Source organism: Pongo abelii, chromosome 15 (assembly GCF_028885655.2).
Source record: "Pongo abelii isolate AG06213 chromosome 15, NHGRI_mPonAbe1-v2.0_pri, whole genome shotgun sequence".
Taxonomy (NCBI): Eukaryota; Metazoa; Chordata; class Mammalia; order Primates; family Hominidae; genus Pongo; species Pongo abelii.
Window position 1 is genome coordinate 57,125,792 of NC_072000.2, and position 19,695 is coordinate 57,145,486.

Genomic DNA, 19,695 nt, shown 5'->3' on the forward strand with positions numbered 1-19,695 from the left:
CCGCAAAATACATGGAAACTGAACAACTTGCTCCTGAATGACTACTGGGTATATAACGAAATGAAGACAGAAATAAAGATGTTCTTTGAAACCAATGAGAACAAAGACACAATGTACCAGAATCTCTGGGACACATTTAAAGCAGCGTATAGAGGAAAATTTATAGCACTAAATGCCCACAAGAGAAAGCAGGAAAGATCTAAAATTGACACCCCAACATCAGAATTAAAAGGACTAGAGAAGCAAGAGCAAACACATTCAAAAGCTAGCAGAAGGCAAGAAGATCAGAGCAGAACCGAAGGAAATAGAGACACAAAAAACCCTTCAAAAAATCAATGAATCCAGGAGCTGGTTTTTTGAAACGATCAACAAAATTGATAGACCGCTAGCAAGACTAACAAAGAAGAAAAAAGAGAAGAATCAAATAGACGCAATGAAAAATGATAAAGAGATTATCACTACTGATCCCACAGAAATACAACAAACTACCATCAGAGAATACTATAAACACCTCTATGCGAATAAACTAGAAAATCTAGAAGAAATGGATAAATTCCTGGACACATACACCTTCCCCCAAGACTAAACCAGGAGGAAGTTGAATCACTGAATAGACCAATAACAGGCTCTGAAATTAAGGCAATAATTAATAACCTACCAACCAAAAAAAGTCCAGGACCAGAGAGATTCACAGCCAAATTCTTCCAGAGGTACAAAGAGGAGCTGGTACCATTCCTTCTGAAACTATTGCAGTCAATAGAAAAAGAGGGAATCCTCCCTAACTCATTTTATGAGGCCAACATCATCCTGATACCAAGGCCTGGCAGAGACACAACAACAAAAAAAGAGAATTTTAGACCAATATCCCTGATGAACATCGATGCAAAAATTCTCAATAAAATACTGGCAAACTGAATCCAGCAGCACATCAAAAAGCATATCCACCAAGATCAAGTTGGCTTCATCCCTGGGATGCAATCTGGTTCAACATACGCAAATCAATAAACACAAGCCATCACATAACCACAACCAAAGACAAAAACCATATGATTATCTCAATAGATGCATAAAACGCCTTTGACAAAATTCAACAGCACTTCATGCTAAAAACTCTCAATAAACTAGGTATTGATGGAACATATCTCAAAATAATAAGAACTATTTATGACAAACCCACAGCCAATATCATACTGAATGGGCAAAAACTGGAAGCATTCCCTTTGAAAACTGGCACAAGACAGGGATGCCCTCTCTCACCACTCCTATTCAACATAGTGTTGGAAGTTCTGGCCAGGGCAATCAGGCAAGAGAAAGAAATAAAGGGTATTCAATTAGGAAAAGAGGAAGTCAAATTGTCCCTATTTGCAGATGACATGATTGTATATTTAGAAAACCCCGTTGTCTCAGCCCAAAATCTCCTTAAGCTGATAAGCAACTTCAGCAAAGTCTCAGGATACAAAATCAATGTGCAAAAATCACAAGCATTCTTATAAACCAATAACAGACGAGACAAATCATGAGTGAACTCCCATTCACAATTGCTTCAAAGAGAATAAAATACCTAGGAATCCAACTTACAAGGGATGTGAAGGACCTCTTCAGGGAGAACTACAAACCCTGCTCAACGAAATAAAAGAGGACACAAACAAATGGAAGAACATTCCATGCTCATGGATAGGAAGAATCAATATCATGAAAATGGTCATAATGCCGAACGTAATTTATAGATTCAATGCCATCCCCATCAAGCTACCAATGACTTTCTTCACAGAATTGGAAAAAACTATAAGTTCATATGGAACCAAAAAAAGAGCTCACATAGCCAAGACAATCCTAAGCAAAAAGAACAAAGCTGGAGGCATCATGCTAACTGACTTCAAACTATACTACAAGGCTACAGTAACCAAAACAGCATGGTACTGGTATCAAAACAGAGATATACACCAATGGAACAGAACAGAGGCCTCAGAAATAACACCACACATCTACAACCATCTGATCTTTGACAAACCTGACAAAAACAAGAAATGGGGAAAGGATTCCCTATTTAATAAATGATGCTGGGAAAACTGGCTAGCCATATGTAGAAAGCTAAAACTGGATCCCTTCCTTACACCTTATACAAAAATTAATTCAAGATGGATTAAGGACTTAAATGTTAGACCTAAAACCATTAAAGCCCTAGAAGAAAACCTAGGCAATACCATTCAGGACATAGGCATGGGCAAAGATTTCATGTCTAAAACACCAAAAGCAATAGCAACAAAAGCCAAAATTGACAAATGGGATCTAATTAAACTAAAGAGCTTCTGCACAGCAAGAGAAACTATCATCAGAGTGAACAGGCAACCTACAGAATGGGAGAAAATTTTTGCAATCTACCCAACTGACAAAGGGCTAATATCCAGAATCTACAAAGAACTTAAACAAATTTACAAGAAAAAATCAAACAACGCCATCAAAAAGTAGGCAACGGATATGAAGAGACGCTTCTCAAAAGAAGACATTTATGCAGCCAACAGACACATGAAAAAATGCTCATCATCACTGGCCATCAGAGAAATGCAAATCAAAACCACAATGAGATACCATCTCACATCAGTTAGAATGGTGATCATTAAAAAGTCAGCAAACAACAGGTGCTGGAGAGGATGTGGAGAAATACGAACGCTTTTACATGGTTGGTGGGACTGTAAACTAGTTCAACCATCGTGGAAGACAGTGTGGCGATTCCTCAGGGATCTAGAACTAGAAATATCATTTGACCCAGCCATCCCATGACTGGGTATATACCCAAAGGATTATAAGTCATGCTACTATGAAGACACATGCACACGTATGTTTATAGCGGCACTATTCACAATAGCAAAGACTTGGAACCAACCCAAATGTTCATCAATCATAGACTGGATTAAGAAAATTTGGCACATATACACCATGGAATACCACGCAGCCATAAAAAAGGATGAGTTCATGTCCTTTGTAGGGACATGAATGTAGCTGGAAACCATCATTCTGAGCAAACTATCGCAAGGACAGAAAACCAAACACCACATGTTCTCACTCATAGGTGGGAACTGAACAATGAAAACACTTGGACACAGGGTGGGAAACATCACACACCGGGACCCACCAGGGTGGGGGGATGGAGGAGGCATAGCATTAGGAGAAATACCTAATGTAAATGATGAGTTAATGGGTGCAGCAAACCAACATGGCACACATATACATATGTAACAATCCTGCAGGTTGGGCACATGTACCCTAGAACTTCAAGTATAATAATAAAAAAAAAAGTTGTATTTTTACTTTAATCCATTAGCTGGCATTAAGAGATGTTACAATAAAAAGTGAAATAAAACTCAGCACTGCATTATTATTATAGAGGTGTTGCTGAGGACATACTTCCTAGTATCATACACTGTTTGCTTTATAAGGACTCAAGGCTTTATAAGCCTCAGAATCAAATAAACTGGGCTTGTCAACAACAGACTTGTTCTCTTGGCATCATCTATAACTGATTATATTTTTCTTTATACTTGTTGCTAGCTCAGAGCCAAATTTGTGGTGGAACACTTAATCCTAACATGCCCTTTTAACAAAGTTGTTAACGTTTTTGAAACATGCAAATATCACATATACCCCCTAAAACATCCTAAAAAGTTTTAGGATAAAGCTGAATATAAATAAACTAATGAGGTAAATAACCTGTCTGGTGTGTTGGTAAATAATCCACTGTTTTCCACATAAAATTCAGAGTTCAGTTTCCTTGGGTAGCAATTAATCGGATAGGTTAAGCTGCTAACTGGCTAATTCTTAGCCTTTTTAGAGTTGTGCAGCTTTGCAGTATTCTTAGTTTCTGAAGTTCAGAGAGTAAGATGTAACTTGAAACTACATCTTTTTCCTGCTTTCAACGTTAGATTATAAATTAACTTAATATAATTAGATTAAAAAAGGCTTCCTTATCCCTCTTCTCCATACTGTGGGGAGAAAGATCAAACACTGTCATCAACCTGTAGACATAATCCCTCTCAAAATTTGGTCCAGATACTTGATCTATGACTTAAGAGGTATTAGAATAGTTGGCACTGGAGGAACATACAGTGGAATTAGTATACTGTTAATATCTCTTATACCCTGGATGAAAGTTTGGATTCTAGATTAGATATAGAATGTATTCATCAAAGAACTTACATGGCTGTATTTTTGATAATTCTTCCTTGGTCCATTTTCTGCCCAATGCCATGCACAACAAATACAATATGGGTAGTCTGTGATGGCTTGTCTTCTAATGTGGCTTCTTCTACATAACCTCTATGAAGTCTGGTCCCACTACTTGATACTGTAGAAAAATTATAATTCTAAGTTTACTATTTAATCTGAGAAATAGCATTCCCACAATATGTTAAAAAAAAAAAAAAGAAGTAAAAGGAATATTATGAAAAAATTTCACTGGCTGTGGGGGAGGAAATAAAAATTGTAAGAAGGTATATATTGATCAGCTGTGATATAAAGTGAACTGGACACAACACCAAAGCCAGAAACCATAAAGAGAAAGAAATGGAAGGAAAGAAGGACAAACTGAATATATAAAAATTTAAAGCTTCTATATTATAATAATAAAATATCAGGAAAAAAGAAATGGCAAACTGGAAAAAAATATGCAAAATATAACACATAATTACTTAAGTATACAAAGAGAGCTTACTAATTAAAAAGTAAAGACAACCATTCAAATAGCAAAATAAGTTAAATTTATGGGAGGTAATTCAGAAAATAAATATAACTGATTAATAAACATAAAAAGATATTCAAAGCACACTTATTGATGAAATTAAAATTTTAAAATAGGATATAAAAATTTTATCAAACTTTAAAATTCTTTTCACATTTATTTTTTGACAATGCTCTCACATCTTCCCCAGGTATCATTCTCTATTTTCATTCATTTAGTCAAACTTCTCTAAGGAGTTGTCAGGCCAGGCACTGTATGTCAAGCCTGTAACCCCAGAGCTTTGGGAGACCAAGGCAAGAGGATGGCTTGTGCCCAAAAATTTGAGACCAGCCTGGACAACGTAAGGAGACTCCGTTTCTACAAAAAAATAAACTAGCTGGGCATGGTGATGCATCCCAGTAATCCTAGTTACTGAGGAGGCTGAGTTTGGAGGATTGCTTGAGCCCAGGAATTAGTTCCAGGTTATGATGTGCTATGATCACACCACTGTACTCCAGCCTGGGGGACAGAGTGAGACCCCATCTTAAAAATAAAAGAAGAAGAAGAAAAAAAAAGAGTTGTCTATTCTCATTGCTTCCATTGCTTCACCTTCTACTTATGCTTCAACCCATGCCGATCTGGTTTCTGCCCCATCAATCCATCTAAGTCACCAGTGACCTCCAGGTCACTAAATACAATGGAAAACTTTCAGTCCTCATCTTCCTTGACACTATATTTCAACTGCCACATTTTAGGTTTAACAGCTTTTGTGCTTTTAGAAGTATAAAAGATATTTATTAATTTTGTCAAATCATTCTAAATATATAATTATTCCTTGATGAACACATGTCAACTCGATCAGCTTAATAAAAGTTTCATTTAAAAAGGAATCTGTCACTAAATTTAATATATTTAAAACATACTAAAAACAGAATATGAATGGTCTATTTTGAATATAAGAGAAAAAGTCAGATTCCCAAAATTTTGATAAGCTCTAGTAATATTTAACAATTACCTTTAGAAAATCCCAGTTTTTGGGTAACTGTTCTTGCAATTTTAGATGTTGTTGCATCACTATAAAGATATACTTCATCCACACTGTGCCAGTCCACATGGTTTCGACTCAACTTGAAACTATGAACAGCTATTGCAAAAAGGAAAAGCTAATTTGAAGGTCTCCAAGACAAACTTTATTTGTTTGAAAAATTATAACACTCAGATTTTAAAATCAATATGTTATCTAACAAACTCAGATATGGAACTTAATTCAATAAAACACTATTTCACATAAAAAAAGTTATGTGAAGAAAGTAATGGATAGGGACTTTATTTTATAAATGATTAATCCTGCTACAGGGCATGGCAACTTTTTAAACCATTGAGTGACTTAACTATCATAATTTTAACCTCTAATATACAGCTTCTATGTGTTTTGATAATTAAACAACTGCTTTCCCGGGTGATGTGGCTGACTCTTCATTGGGTCTAAGGCATATATACCTCAAGCCCTCAATAGCTTTGACAGAGCAACTTAACTTCAGTTTCTTCTACTGATTTTACTAAAAATATCAAAGGATTTGTAAAAATTTCACTAAGTGGCCAGGTGCAGTGGCTCACGCCTGTAATCCCAGCACTTTGGGAGGCCGAGGCAGGCGGATCATGAGGTCAGGAGATCGAGACCATCCTGGCTAACACGGTGAAACCGCGTCTCTACTAAAAATACAAAAAAAAAATTAGCCGGGCACGGTGGCGGGCGCCTGTAGTCCCAGCTACTCGGGAGGCTGAGGCAGGAGAATGGCATGAACCTGGGAGGCGGAGCTTGCAGTGAGCCGAGATCGCGCCACGGCACTCCCGCCTGGGCTACAGAGCAAGACTGTCTAAAATATTAAAAAAAAAAAAAAAAAAATTTTTTCACTAAGTGCTAGACAAAATAAGACTCAGAGGGGAAAAAATTTACCTTTAAACTGGGAAAAAAATAATCTATTAGAAAATGAGGTATTTTTGGAATGGATAGTAAAGCCAATAATTACTGGATATTGCTCATCATAGCAGAAATCCAAAATTGAAAGATATTTTAGTAATACAAAATTAAGGAAATGTTTTTCTACCATGATGTTCAAATCAGTATGGTTGGCTGGGTGCAGCCAGTCATGCCTGTAATCCAGCACTCTGGGAGGCTTAGGCAGGAGGATCACTGGCGCCCAGGAGTTTGATAGCAGCCTGGGCAACAATAATGAGACCCCGTCTCTTAAAAAAAAACTAAAAAATTAGCTGGGCATGGTGATATGTGCCTGTGGTTCCAGCTACTTGGGAGGCTGAGGCAGGAGGATCACTTAAGCCCAGGAGGTCAAACCTGCAATGAGCTATGATCATGCCACTGCACTCTAGTCTGGGCAACACAGAGAGATCCTGTCACAAAAAAAAAAAAAAAAAAAAAATCAGTATGGTTGCTGCATTTCTGTAACTGGGGATATGCTTGGCGAAAATGAGGCCTTAAAAAAATTCCAAACCTATTTTCTTTAGGAATTCATAAGCCCCAGGAGCCAGGGGATGTGTCTTGATCATTTCTTATATCCCTAGCACCAAACAGAATGTCCTATCACAGTGTCTGGCACATACCACAAATACAGCAATGTTTGTGGAAGTAGTGAAGAAACTGATATAACATATCCATCAATTCATAATTTGATAATTCTTATGTTTTGAGGGCCTTAAGCTTTTCCTTTATAGCTCTGGTATATAGGTAGGAAAAATTAACATACCCATCTTCAGAAAGCTAAGTACCTTCAAATCACTATGCTTGATTTATTTCCTTAAAATTCTTTCAAGGCAAAATATTATCTCCCATTTTACTTACAAAAATACAGAGGTACAAAGAGACAAACTGACCTGCCACAGAGTTAGCTACTGGCAGAGTCTAACCCTTCTGATTTAAAGATGGGCTGAAAATAACCTCAAGCTAAATATAAAAAGACATAGCTCTGGTCAAGATGTATGATCATAAGACATTTTTATGATAATCTATTCCCTACTAGGATACAAGTACATTATGAGGAATTGTACTTCTTAGTTATATTAAATGTGCAACTTCAGAAGTTTATGAAAAACCAATTTATATTTTACTTACCTGCCACGGCACATTACTAACACTGTACACCAGATCAAGATTCAATTAACATAATAAACATAAATTATATGTTCAGTTCCAAAGAAATTAATGTATAAGGTCAGCTTTTTAAACAAAAGAACTTTTCATAAACTAAAAAAAATCTTTGCAAGGGTTTAACAATCACTTTTCTAATTACATATCTGATCCATGCCACTACTTCAAGCTCTTATATGTTTCTAAACCACATTTTTGTTAAAATAGTTGTGAGCAACTGATGCTTAAAACGTTAAACTATGAGACCAAGATATTTAGAGATGAGTGTTAAGCCAGAAAAATTATTTTCTTCCTTAAATCATCCACATATCATCTTAAACCATTTTAATGTTGGGGAACATCTGAATATCCTGTTACTGGACTATACACACTGTTTACCAATATTTATACACATAATAAAGTAGCAGTAAACAAACTAATACAATGGACACATTTAAAAAAAACTAATAATTTCTATGCTTTAAATGCAACTGAATACTATAAGCCAGGAATATAACTACATGGAGAAATAAAACTACAATTACTGTACCTTGGGAACGCTTTCGTTTAAGACCTGCCGCATCTGTACTCTCCTTATATCTTCTCCATTTGAACAGAGAAGGGAGGGAGAAGGGAGGGAGGTGGTAGACAACTAAGAAAGCAAAAACACTGAGCTTCAAAGTAAATTTTAAATGAGATTTGCCATTTTGCCTTTTTGTTCTAGTATTAACTTTAAAAAATGAGTTGTATTTGAAAAACATTATTCTAAATGCTTCATTTATGATTTCTAAGAATCAGTAAAGCAAAACATTAGCATAATGTTTATCAAATAGCTGCTGTTACTGAAAGAAAAAAGGCAAATGATATCTAAATTTATTAAAAACTGTGATTCTCATGTTTAATGTCTTTGCATAGAAAGAATTTTTAAAAAAGAACATAACATTTTCAAACGCTAAGAGATTTATAAACTCCATCTTTACAACACTAAGGTTATTTACTCTCACCAAATTTGTGACTGACATAGCCAACAACTGATGTACAAATTGAGAATGCAATAAATAACATTTTACATATCTAATGCAACCTTCTGAGAAGATACCACAGCATACATTCTACTAGATGCTTCCCACTACTGAAGTATAATGGAACCTTCCCTTAGAGGAAAAAAAAATTCTTTTCTCAACTCCATTCAAGTTATTAAAAGACTTTAAAAAACAAAACTTTTACTAAAAAACAAAAATCAAACTGGAAGCTCTGCTTTTAGCTTCGCTTTTGAAAAGACTGTAATAAAACAATGAAAAATGTCATTAGTAAAAATGTATGCTGTGACAACTTGTAAGCACTAAATAGACAACACAGAGTAAAGCTAGGCATAGACCTGATATTTGGCAAATCAGTAGATAACCTTAAAGTCAACATTTTCCCTGTCAAATTTTGGTAGTTATATAAATTTCTTTATATTTTAAGTAAGCAATTATTTAAAAGTTCACTTGAACTTGAACCTTACAAATTAGTTTCTCACCAGTTAATAAATTACAGAATCTTTATGATTAGCTCAAATTTATGTTCAAATACATTTGATTTTCATCCTCACTCCCTTCTATATTAATGTGACATTCAAAGGTTAAATACTGCTCAAATACAAAAATATTTAATTCCTGTTTTATAATACTAGAAATGTAACAAATCTGTTGAATATGCAGATGTAGTATATGCAAAGATTTGTGTAATAAAAGTAATTGAGAAATGCTTACAAGACACAATAACTATATCTATATGTAATTAGATGGCTATAAAAACTATAAACTGGAACTAAAAGCTGTGCTACGTCAGGATTATAAAAACATTTCCTTGTCACAGAGAGGTAGAAAATGACAACTGATGCAATTTTCTTCACTGAAAATGTTTCTTCTTTCATGTGCCTTCTGGTCAGTTACTGAGGAGCAGATGTACCACTTAGACCAGGAAACAGTTTTAAACAAAAAATTCATTAGGAAAAAGATGCTAATATATCAAAGTAAATCAAACTGACACAAACTTGAGACTTTACTGCTTGAAACACACAGATTTTGTAGATCTGGTAGTAAAACTAATGTGAACCAATTCTATATTATTAAATATTAAAAGAGAACAAAATGAGAAATGTATGGACCATTTGACCATGTTTTAAAATTATGTAAACGCTTTCAGAAAGCTAGCCAAGATACACAAACGAAGGTTTTCTTTTCTAAAAGAATAGTATAATTTAAGGATTAAAAAAAAGACAAACACCCCTATACACAGAGAAACAAAGAAAAAATATTTTTTCATCCTCCAGAGAAACATATTTAAAACATTTTCACAAAATTAAACAGACATGGTTCTTTCTTTTCAAATGTAATTCTTATTTTCACTTGAAAGCCATTTGCTTTATTTATTACACATCCTGTAGCATACAGAGCTTAACTTTTTCAACCCAAAGCACAGAATCAGGAGTACTATGATAAGTACAGTAGAGGAAAAAAAGAGTTTACTATCGATCCAAACAAAGATCACTGTTAAAGAAAATTCAAGTGCCAGAAAGCACTATTTAATTTTCTTCTTTAAAATAAAGTTTTAGTTAGAAATTCTTACATAGTATTAGCAAAAGATGCATAAGCTCAAAACACAACTGCAAATGCTAATTTATTAATGCTAACATTTAATAAAAATTTTAATATGTTAAAGTCTTACATAGCAATGAAAAAGATTTAAAATACTAAAAATATTTCCAATAAATTTCCTTACTATATCTTAAAGAAACTTTCTGCACTATATAATTCTGAAAGCACAAGAGTATCACAAAAGAGGGTTACTGCTGCTGATGACATACTAATTCCTACAACAGAAAAACTAACTTTTCCCTTTAGAAAAGCTGGCAACCTGAAAAATTCCAACCCCAGGGAAGCAGTCTTACACATCTCTAACCTGCCAACTATAATGAGAAAATTCCTGGCAATCTTTCTTGGACCTCAGAGAAATAAAGTTAGATAAATTTATAAAAATTAAGTAATCAGTAAAAGCTAGAAGGTGGGAATCCTCTTAGTCACCAAAGAGAGAAGAAGAGGAAAGCTAGTTAGAAGGTGAGCACCCCTCCATTTTTTTTAATTGAGCTTTGAAATGCTATGTTCACAGTATGGGGTATATTTATTCAGCTACAGGGATAGGAGTACATACTTCATCCACCAACTTGTTAAATGTCATAAATCTTTAGAGACACCAACACCTGTGCTGCTATGGCACCTGAAATTACCTGGAACAGTAAAAATTCCAATCTTTTACTTTCAATTTATCTGTGATTTTTATAGTCAGGTCTTGTGTTCTTAAACAATCTGTCACTTTGCCTTTTAATTGGAGTATTAATTATCTTATATATACAAATATATTTATATTTGTTGTTATTGATATGGGTGAATAGGTCTGCCATTTTTCCATTTATTTTTCTCTTTGTCCCATCTGTTTTTTGTATCTCTGTTCCTTTTTCTTGGTTTATTTTGGGTTAACTGAATATTTTTTAGTATTTCATTTTAATTCCTCTACTAGACTTAAACTTTGTATTTTGGAATAATTTTAGACTTAACAGAAAATAGCAAAAATAGTACAGGGAGCTATGACATATCCTTCATCCAGCTTCCCCTAATGTTAGCATCTTGCATAACTATAGTATAATTATCAAAACTAAGAAATTAACAGTGGTACAATACTATCAACTAATATACAGACTTTATTCAGGCTTCTCTAGTTTTTCCACTAGTATCTTTTTCTGTTCTACGATCCAATCTAGGGTACCACATTGCGCTTTGTTGTCATGTCTCCTTAGTCTATTCTGTGACAAATTCCTCAATATTTACTTGTCTTTCATGACCTTGACACTTTTGAAGACTACTAGTCAGTCAGTTATTTTGTAGAATCACCCTCAGTACAAGTTTTCTCACGATTGAAATGAGTTTACTCATTTTTTGGGCAGGGTGATGTGCTGCACTTACCCATTCAGTTCAACCTATTTTTTACTGATTACTACACATGTTTGGATAAATAAGATGTAAAATGAGTGAAACACTAATCCAGCAGTAGATTTAAGTATTAATGTTTACCAAATTACTTGTTGACGTCTTGATTTCTATTTTCATGTTTCATCCCAAGTGAAACAACAGGCTTTCATTTGTTAAACTGCTAAACATTTTCTAGCCCAGGAGGTAGGGTAAGAAGAAAATCAATTTTCACTTTAACTCTCACACAGAACTAAATTTAGATTAAAGTATCTAAATCACAAAGTCATTATCTTTTTGTGGGTTATCTTTATTTGTATGCTACAAAGAGTTACACAGTGTACCAAATTTTCATTTTTTTTAATTCAATGCTCATTTTGAGATTAGTAAGGAAAGTTAATAAGGAGGAAAAAATTAAATACAATTGGCACTCCTTATCTGCAGATTCAACCAACCACAGACCAAAAATATTTTGGGAAAAAAACAATAAAACAAAAATAAAAAATATTATCAATAAAAAACCAACACAGTATACAACTATTTACATGGCATCACATAGTATTAGGTATCATAAATAATCTAGATATTATTTGAAATATACAAGAGAGGGCTGGGCACAGTGACTCACACCTGTAATCCTGGCACTTTGAGGGGCTAAGGCAGGAGGAACACTTGAGCCCAGGAGTTCAAGACCAGACTGGGAAACATAGTGAGACCTTGTCTCTACAAAAAATTAAAAAAAAAAAAAAATAGCCTGGTGTGGTAGTGTACACCTTCTTGGGAGGCTGAGGTGGGAGGGTCCTGGAGCCCGGGAGTTAGAAGCTGCAGTGAGCTGTGATTATGCCACTGCACTGCAGCCTGGGTGACAGAGAAAGACCCTGTCTCCAAAAAGTAAAATAAAATATGTAAGAGGATGCTCATAGGTCATGTGCAAATACCACTCCATTCTATTAAAGGGACTTGGATGTCCTCAGATTTTGGTATCTGGTGGTGGTAGGGGGCGCCTAAAACCAATCCCCCACAAATACCAAGGGACGAATGTACAGCTAATCCGTTTGTGGCAAGAACAACCCTAACCAAACAGCCAAGGTCAGAAGAAAAAGGAATTATTATTTATTTTAATGTCCCTGAAGGCAAGAACTATTAGTTTCTTTGATATTCCCTAGAGCGTTTAATAAACATCCCTGAATATAGTATTTTAAAATGTTTTAAATTATTAAATGAGGTTTTTCCAGAAAGCCTTTTGTGAATAATTCCACCGCATTGTGATTATCTACTCACTTTATTCCAAATATCTTTTCAGACTATGTAATATTGACTGTCTAATACTATGTCTTCTTGTACTTACTCTTTTGTAACTGTTTTCATCTGTTGGCTTTGTCTACTCTAATAGGCTTAAAACTCCTTGAGGGTAGAAACCTCGTCAATTTCTTTCACAAAAGTGCCTACCACATTACTACACATGGCATCATTCAAAATCTGACAATATGAACAGTCAAGGCTTTATACATGAGAAAATTTAGGTGGAAAGGGTATTTTCCTCCCTCAAACTAATGAAGTATAAAATTTCAGAAGCTTAGAGGTAACAGTAAATTAATTAAAAAGATTATATTTTTTAGTCTTTGTAGTTAAAAGTTTGAATTATTTTTCCAACAATGGTAGCTTTTTGGATAGCAAATGTTCTTTCCTTAAGACTTGTTATTATTTTCAAATGTACTACACAATTTCCCATAATTTTCAAAGTCAGAGGTCACAAGATATAAATATATGCTTAATACTGAATAAAAATAAAGTGACCAAAAATTATGACAAAGGTATGTTCAGTTGAACATATCTTTGCTAATAACAGAACATGCTGAATCTTATATGCCACAGTACATTATAAAAAAAAATTTTCTTCTAATGAACCTCAAAGAATCATCTTTTGAAAGATTACAATGCAAAAGTGTTCTAATAATTTAATAATTTTCCATTACTAATTAAAATTTTACTACTCCATGTATATCCATAAAGATAACAAAAAATATTACAATATCCTAGAGATTGCTACCCTAGAACTGATATATACACTCACACATACACATACGCAAAGACATTCTAAAAAATGTATTCACACAAACCATCTTCTTACATCAGTCTTATTTAAATTCAAACACTTTGAGAAAAACTGAAGTATCTTGCTACATTTCGCATTTAAGCAGGAAGCAGAAGTAAAAAGGACATATTAAATTCTAATTTTTATTGTAGTAAAAACAAGATTAGAAACAGGCAGAATCTAGAGAAGAAACAGAGCTGATGATTAATCTCCACAGGATGACTTAGCAAATGGAAAAAAAAAAGTTCTGAACACAGAATGAGAAAGGGGAACCATCTACTTGTATTTTTCATACTCATCCTCTTTCTCCTCCAAGCTCCTGGATTTTTTTCATGTGTTAATAATAAGAAATTCAGGTGGCTAAACTGGGTTTGTGATGGTGAAATTGACATTTTTGAGGCAGAAGACTTAGGGGAATTAATAGAAGGAAAAAAAAATCTGGAACTCAGACGTTTCCAATGGCAATAAGATTATTTTATGATAAAAGGTCTGTCCTTCAAATACTATGGAGTAGACTTTTGAAATTATTCTGACCAATAGTGATGAGAAGTTATAAAATATTTCAGTCACTACCATAAGATCACAGATATATAAAACTTGCTATTTTTACTATAAGGAGAACAAAGTATTATATGGCAATCTGTAGAAACATACCTAGAGCTCTTATATTGGGCTGCTCCTTATTTATTGATATGTAAGAACCTTTAGCTTAAATTTTACAGTGAAATAAGGACATATTTGATTCTATAGATTAGGAAAATATATTTAGAATTTCCAGAGTATGGTATCTGGCACATAACAGACAACTATTATTATATAAATTTGCTAGCTTTAATTGCTAATTTATTCAGAAGTCACAAGTTTCCTCAGTTATGTAGACTTTTAATCAACTAGATGCAAATGATATTTTAATTTGATATAAGCTAAACTACACAGTTTCCTTGCTTGTGACAAATGTATACATATGTTCAGAGAGGTAAGAGAGAGCAAAGAGTGGAAGAGAGAAAAAATATGGAGTGTTACTAACAATAAGAAGAAAAAATTCCCCTGCCAACTTAAAGCTTACTGCTGACATTAATTATGTTATGTAAACAATTACTTCCAACCACATAATTTGTTTTTTTCAAGCTTCATTCTGTAAATTACCTGATCAATATTGAGTTTTTCTGCTTTAGAGATGTTTTAGGAAGGGAAGGGAAAAAAATCAATTAATATTTTAATTCACTAGATTCAGTACAGCTTGCCAAGAAACCTCCCAAATAAAGGCTAGCATGGATGAAGAAACGCTTTTAGAAGAAAAACTTCAGACAAATCTACAAATTCTAATCTACCTGTACAGTTATACTCACCAGAATAGTTGATCCCACTGCCTGCAGTAAATGGAACAATAGAAGTATTTTTAACTTTACCACATATTTTGAAGTTTACTCAAGATTTAGACACACAGTGAAAACGTGGTAATCTTAGCTACTATACAGTATTTTTAACTAACAAAAATATGCAAGTGCTGAATAAAGAAATGTAAGGAGTAGATTGTTTCAAATTAAAACTTGATATGGTTCTCTATAGGGGATAGCCGAGAGATACACAAAGATAATTAAAGATTTTTTTTTGAACTTCAGGAAAAGAACATTGAAATATTAATGAAACTTGTCTTGATATAACGACAAGGAATTTTTTGGTAAAGTTCAATTTCCTTTGATAACTAAAAAATTACTAAAAAAGATTAAATAGGGAGTGCACTGTAACAATCTGTACATTTATAGTAAACTGTGTTAATATCATGACACTTACCATACATATTAAAATAAAAATTGAGATAGTTCAGATATTTATAGCAGTTAATTTTTAAATTCTAGAATAATCAAATGTTTAAAAAAAATCAAATTTTCTAATTCTAAATCTCCTGAATTATTATGTCAAATTTACAAACTACTCTAAACTTTATCAACAACTTACTTGGTTTTTAGAATATATTAAATGTATCAATTGATCTTACCATCTTTTCCATCTATGGATTTTGACACTTCAATATCGAAATTTTCCTGCATCTGCTGGCCCCTAAAACAATTGAGATGTTCTTGCTCAATTAAATTACTTTCTTCCTCTTCTAGAGGCTGCCAAGTGCCATCAATAAACCACTGTCCACGCATTACTGGTATTTTATCAGCCTCTGAAAAAGAGAAATCACAGAATTATACACATTTTAAGATTCAGCTTCCCCAAAAGAGACATAGTATCTACAATCTTATATTTTGCTACTGCTGTCACAAAAACAGATTTTCATGACCCAATACAATCATCTAAACTTTTATTTGTATTTATTTATTTTGAGATACTTACCTTGCTCTGTTGCCCAGGATAGTGTGCAGTGGTGTGACCACAGCTCACTGCAGCCTTGACCTTCCAGGCTAATTTTTATATTATTCTGGTAGAGATGTGGTTTTGCCGTGTTACCCAGACTGGTCTCAAACTCCTGGGCTCAAGAGATGCGCCCACCTTGGCCTCCCAAAGTGCTAGGATTACAGGTATGAGCTGCTGCGCCTGGCCCATTTAAAGTTGTAAAATCCAGATTTTGAGCCAGAGTATCATATTCTATAGCATATATTTTTACTTATATTAAATTATTATGCCTAAAAATCACTTTAGCACTAGAAAAATAGACGAGCAGCTATGTATATAATTGAGACCCTGAGTAACCAAAATTAGTAGGCTAAGGGTTTGTTAAAACGAGTTTCATGCAAGGCTCTGATGATAGGTCCAATGTCTTAGAAAATATTAATATAAAATCCAGAATAGTGTTTAGAAATAGTGTGTGTGGTAGTAGTGTGTGGCACTTTTTAGAGCTGCCTTGGAGACTAGAGGCTTCTAGTACATATACAGGATAAATGAAACTATTATATTAGTAAATATTTCATCTACTTTAGGTAAAAAAATCAAGAAAAATTTTCTTGGCTAACTTTTGATGAAACACTATCCCTAGAAACCTAAGACTTTTAGTTGTTATTTAAAATAAACCACAACTGTCAGCTAAGCTGTCTTGAATTCTTTAAAACAATTTTTTAATAAAGCAAAAATAAAATAAAAATAACAAAACCCTAAAAGTAAAAAGCAAAATGAAACAAATGGATCTAATTATGTAGAATGCTGGTGGTTTAATCACATAAAGAGAAATTATTTCAAGTGAATTTAAAACTCCATCATCTGTACATACATATTTGGAAATAAAGTATGGAGAAAAAGAACTGCAAACATCTTAAACCTTTTGCAATAACCATATTGTTAGTAATACTATTTGTATTACTAATTTGAAACTGTAGGTTAAGATGAATGTATTAATTTTATTAATATCATTAGGAACCTAGATTTTAAGCATAAGACAAAAGAGATACAAATATAAAAATCAAATAAATAAAAAAGCTTGTAATCATAAATTTTAATTAAAAACTTCAGTATGGACTAACGATATATTTTCTCTTTGAAAAAATGTCCTAGTAAAGGCCTAGAACTGAAGACAAACCCAGTATAAGTGAAAACTCCTAATATAAAGATTGTGAACTATAAATATCATTTCCCATTAAAAGAAACCAAGAGTCCTTGAAAAAAATGGCTAACTTTAGGTTTGAGACAAGAAATATACTAGATGATTTTGAGACATCTTGTCATACCAGATTTGTACTGTGACGTATTTAAAATTTTCTATTATGTGTTTCTATTGCTACTTGCATTCTCCTATATTCTGCTATAGTGATTCTGGTATATTTAGATGTTTGCTGTGTCATTTGGTACCTAGATACTAAAAAATATATTATAACTTCATTGTGAATTATGGCTTTAGCCATTATAAATATACTCTGTCATGCTGAATAGTTTTTGCCTGGATTCTACTTTGTTTAGCAAAATGGAAACTCCTGATTTCTTATTTTTTCCATTTGCCTGTAATATCATATACATTCCTTTATTTTTGATGGTTGGAATCACTGTTTTATATGTCTCTTGTGTAAGGCATAGAATTGGGTTTTGCTTTATAAAGCCATTTGAACATCTTTTTATTTTAATAGATGAGTTAAGCCCATTTATGTTTACTAATGATTGACATATTTGAACTCAACTCTATATTATAGTTACCATGTTTGTTATTCATACTTATTCTTTTTTTTCCTTTATGTGGTATTTCTGCTATTTTTTGCTTTTTTGTACTTTCTTTTGGTAGTTAGGAAAATTTTAATTTTCTGTTCCAGTGGTTCTCTCTCTCTCCTGTGGTGGTGGTGGTGGTGGTGTGTGTGTATGTGTGTGTGTTTTAGAGTAACCCAAATCGACTTTTTGCTTACTTTACCTTTTAATATCTGGTCAATCCATTTAAAAGGTATTGTATGACTCTCACTTATTACCTATATTGTGGACAATAATCTTAATTCTCTCTTTGTTGACCCACTTATTTTTAGTTTTATTCTTTTTACTTTGTCAGAACATATAAAAATTACATCTATGTCCCCAACACTGTTTTAAGTCTTGGATCTACATTTAAATATAGTAAATTATCACCACATATTTCCTAAATTCTTGTGTGTTCAAACTGTTTATCTGATACTCTAAAGACAGGTTGGCTAGTTTGTGCTTTATGTCTTCGAGTTTTTAAAAATGGTGCTCTACTGTAGCCTTCCTTTGAATATTGTTCTAGGCCAAGCGCAGTGACTCATGTCTGTAATCCCAGCACTCTGAGAGGCCGAGGCAGGTGGATCACTTGAGGCCAGGAGTTCAAGACCAGCCTAGCCAACACAGCAAAACCCCATCTCTACTAAAAATATAAAAATTAGCTGGGCATGGTGGTGCATTCCTATAATCCCAGCTACAGGAGGTTGAGGCATGAGAATTACTTGAACCTGGGAGGCAGAGGTTGCAGTGAGCCAGGATCATGCCACTGCACTCCAGCCTGGGTGACAGAGTGAGACAAAAAAAAAAAATATATTGTTCTTAAGGAATCTGATGTCAGCCTGATTTTATTAATAATATAATCTTTTTTCCCCTCTCAAGAGGCCCAGGAAAAAAGTCTTTAAAATCTAATAGTTTTACTAGGCTATGACTCAGAGCTGTTCTGTATTAATCTGTCCATGATGGGGCCTTTTAATATGTAAAATTTGAAATTTCCTATTATTTCTGAAAAGTGTTGAGTTATGGTTTAATTAGTTCTGTTCTAGTGATTTGCTTTTCTTCTTCAGGGACTCCAATTTTAAGTATGTTAGGTCTTCTTTTGCCTGTATTGAATTTAAACTACTTTTTACATTCTCTTGGTTGTTTTCCTTCCTTTTATCAATGGCTCTTATTAGATTTTTATTTGAATCTATTCTCCACGAGCACCTTGTAATTAATATACAGTAGTCCCCCCTTGTCTGTGGGGGATACATTCCAAGACCCCCAGTGGATGCCTGAAGCCTTAAATAGTATTGAACCTTATAATGTTTTTGCAATATATACATATTTATGATAAAGCTTACTTTATAAATTAGGCACAATAAGAGATTAACAACAACTAATAATAAAATCCAACAATTATAACAATATGCTAGCATTACCACTCTTGCACTTTGGAGCCATTATTAAATAAAATAAAGGTAACTTGAACACAAGCACTTCAAAACCACCACAGTTGATCTGATAACCAAGACAGCTACTAAATGACTAATGGACCAGTGGCATAAACAGCTGCATATCCTAGACAAAGGAATAACTCCCATCC

General features: G+C 33.6%; 1 protein-coding gene across 8 annotated transcripts in view; it reads right to left on the reverse strand.

Moving 5' to 3' along the window:
* Positions 1-19,695, reverse strand: part of DDHD1 (DDHD domain containing 1) — a 118,429-nt gene that overhangs the window by 42,708 nt on the left and 56,026 nt on the right. For 2 of the 8 annotated variants that reach the window (XM_024231929.3, XM_024231927.3), the window contains exons 2-6: positions 15,958-16,131; positions 15,308-15,328; positions 8,407-8,508; positions 5,730-5,858; positions 4,195-4,342 (exon numbers count right to left, since the gene is read on the reverse strand). In XM_024231929.3, the coding sequence (XP_024087697.3) occupies positions 4,195-4,342; positions 5,730-5,858; positions 8,407-8,508; positions 15,308-15,328; positions 15,958-16,131 (574 nt within the window). The remainder of the gene's footprint in view (positions 1-4,194; positions 4,343-5,729; positions 5,859-8,406; positions 8,509-15,307; positions 15,329-15,957; positions 16,132-19,695) is intronic. The other 6 variants (XM_024231932.3, XM_054530665.2, XM_063715850.1 and 3 more) reach the window with 3 other exon arrangements.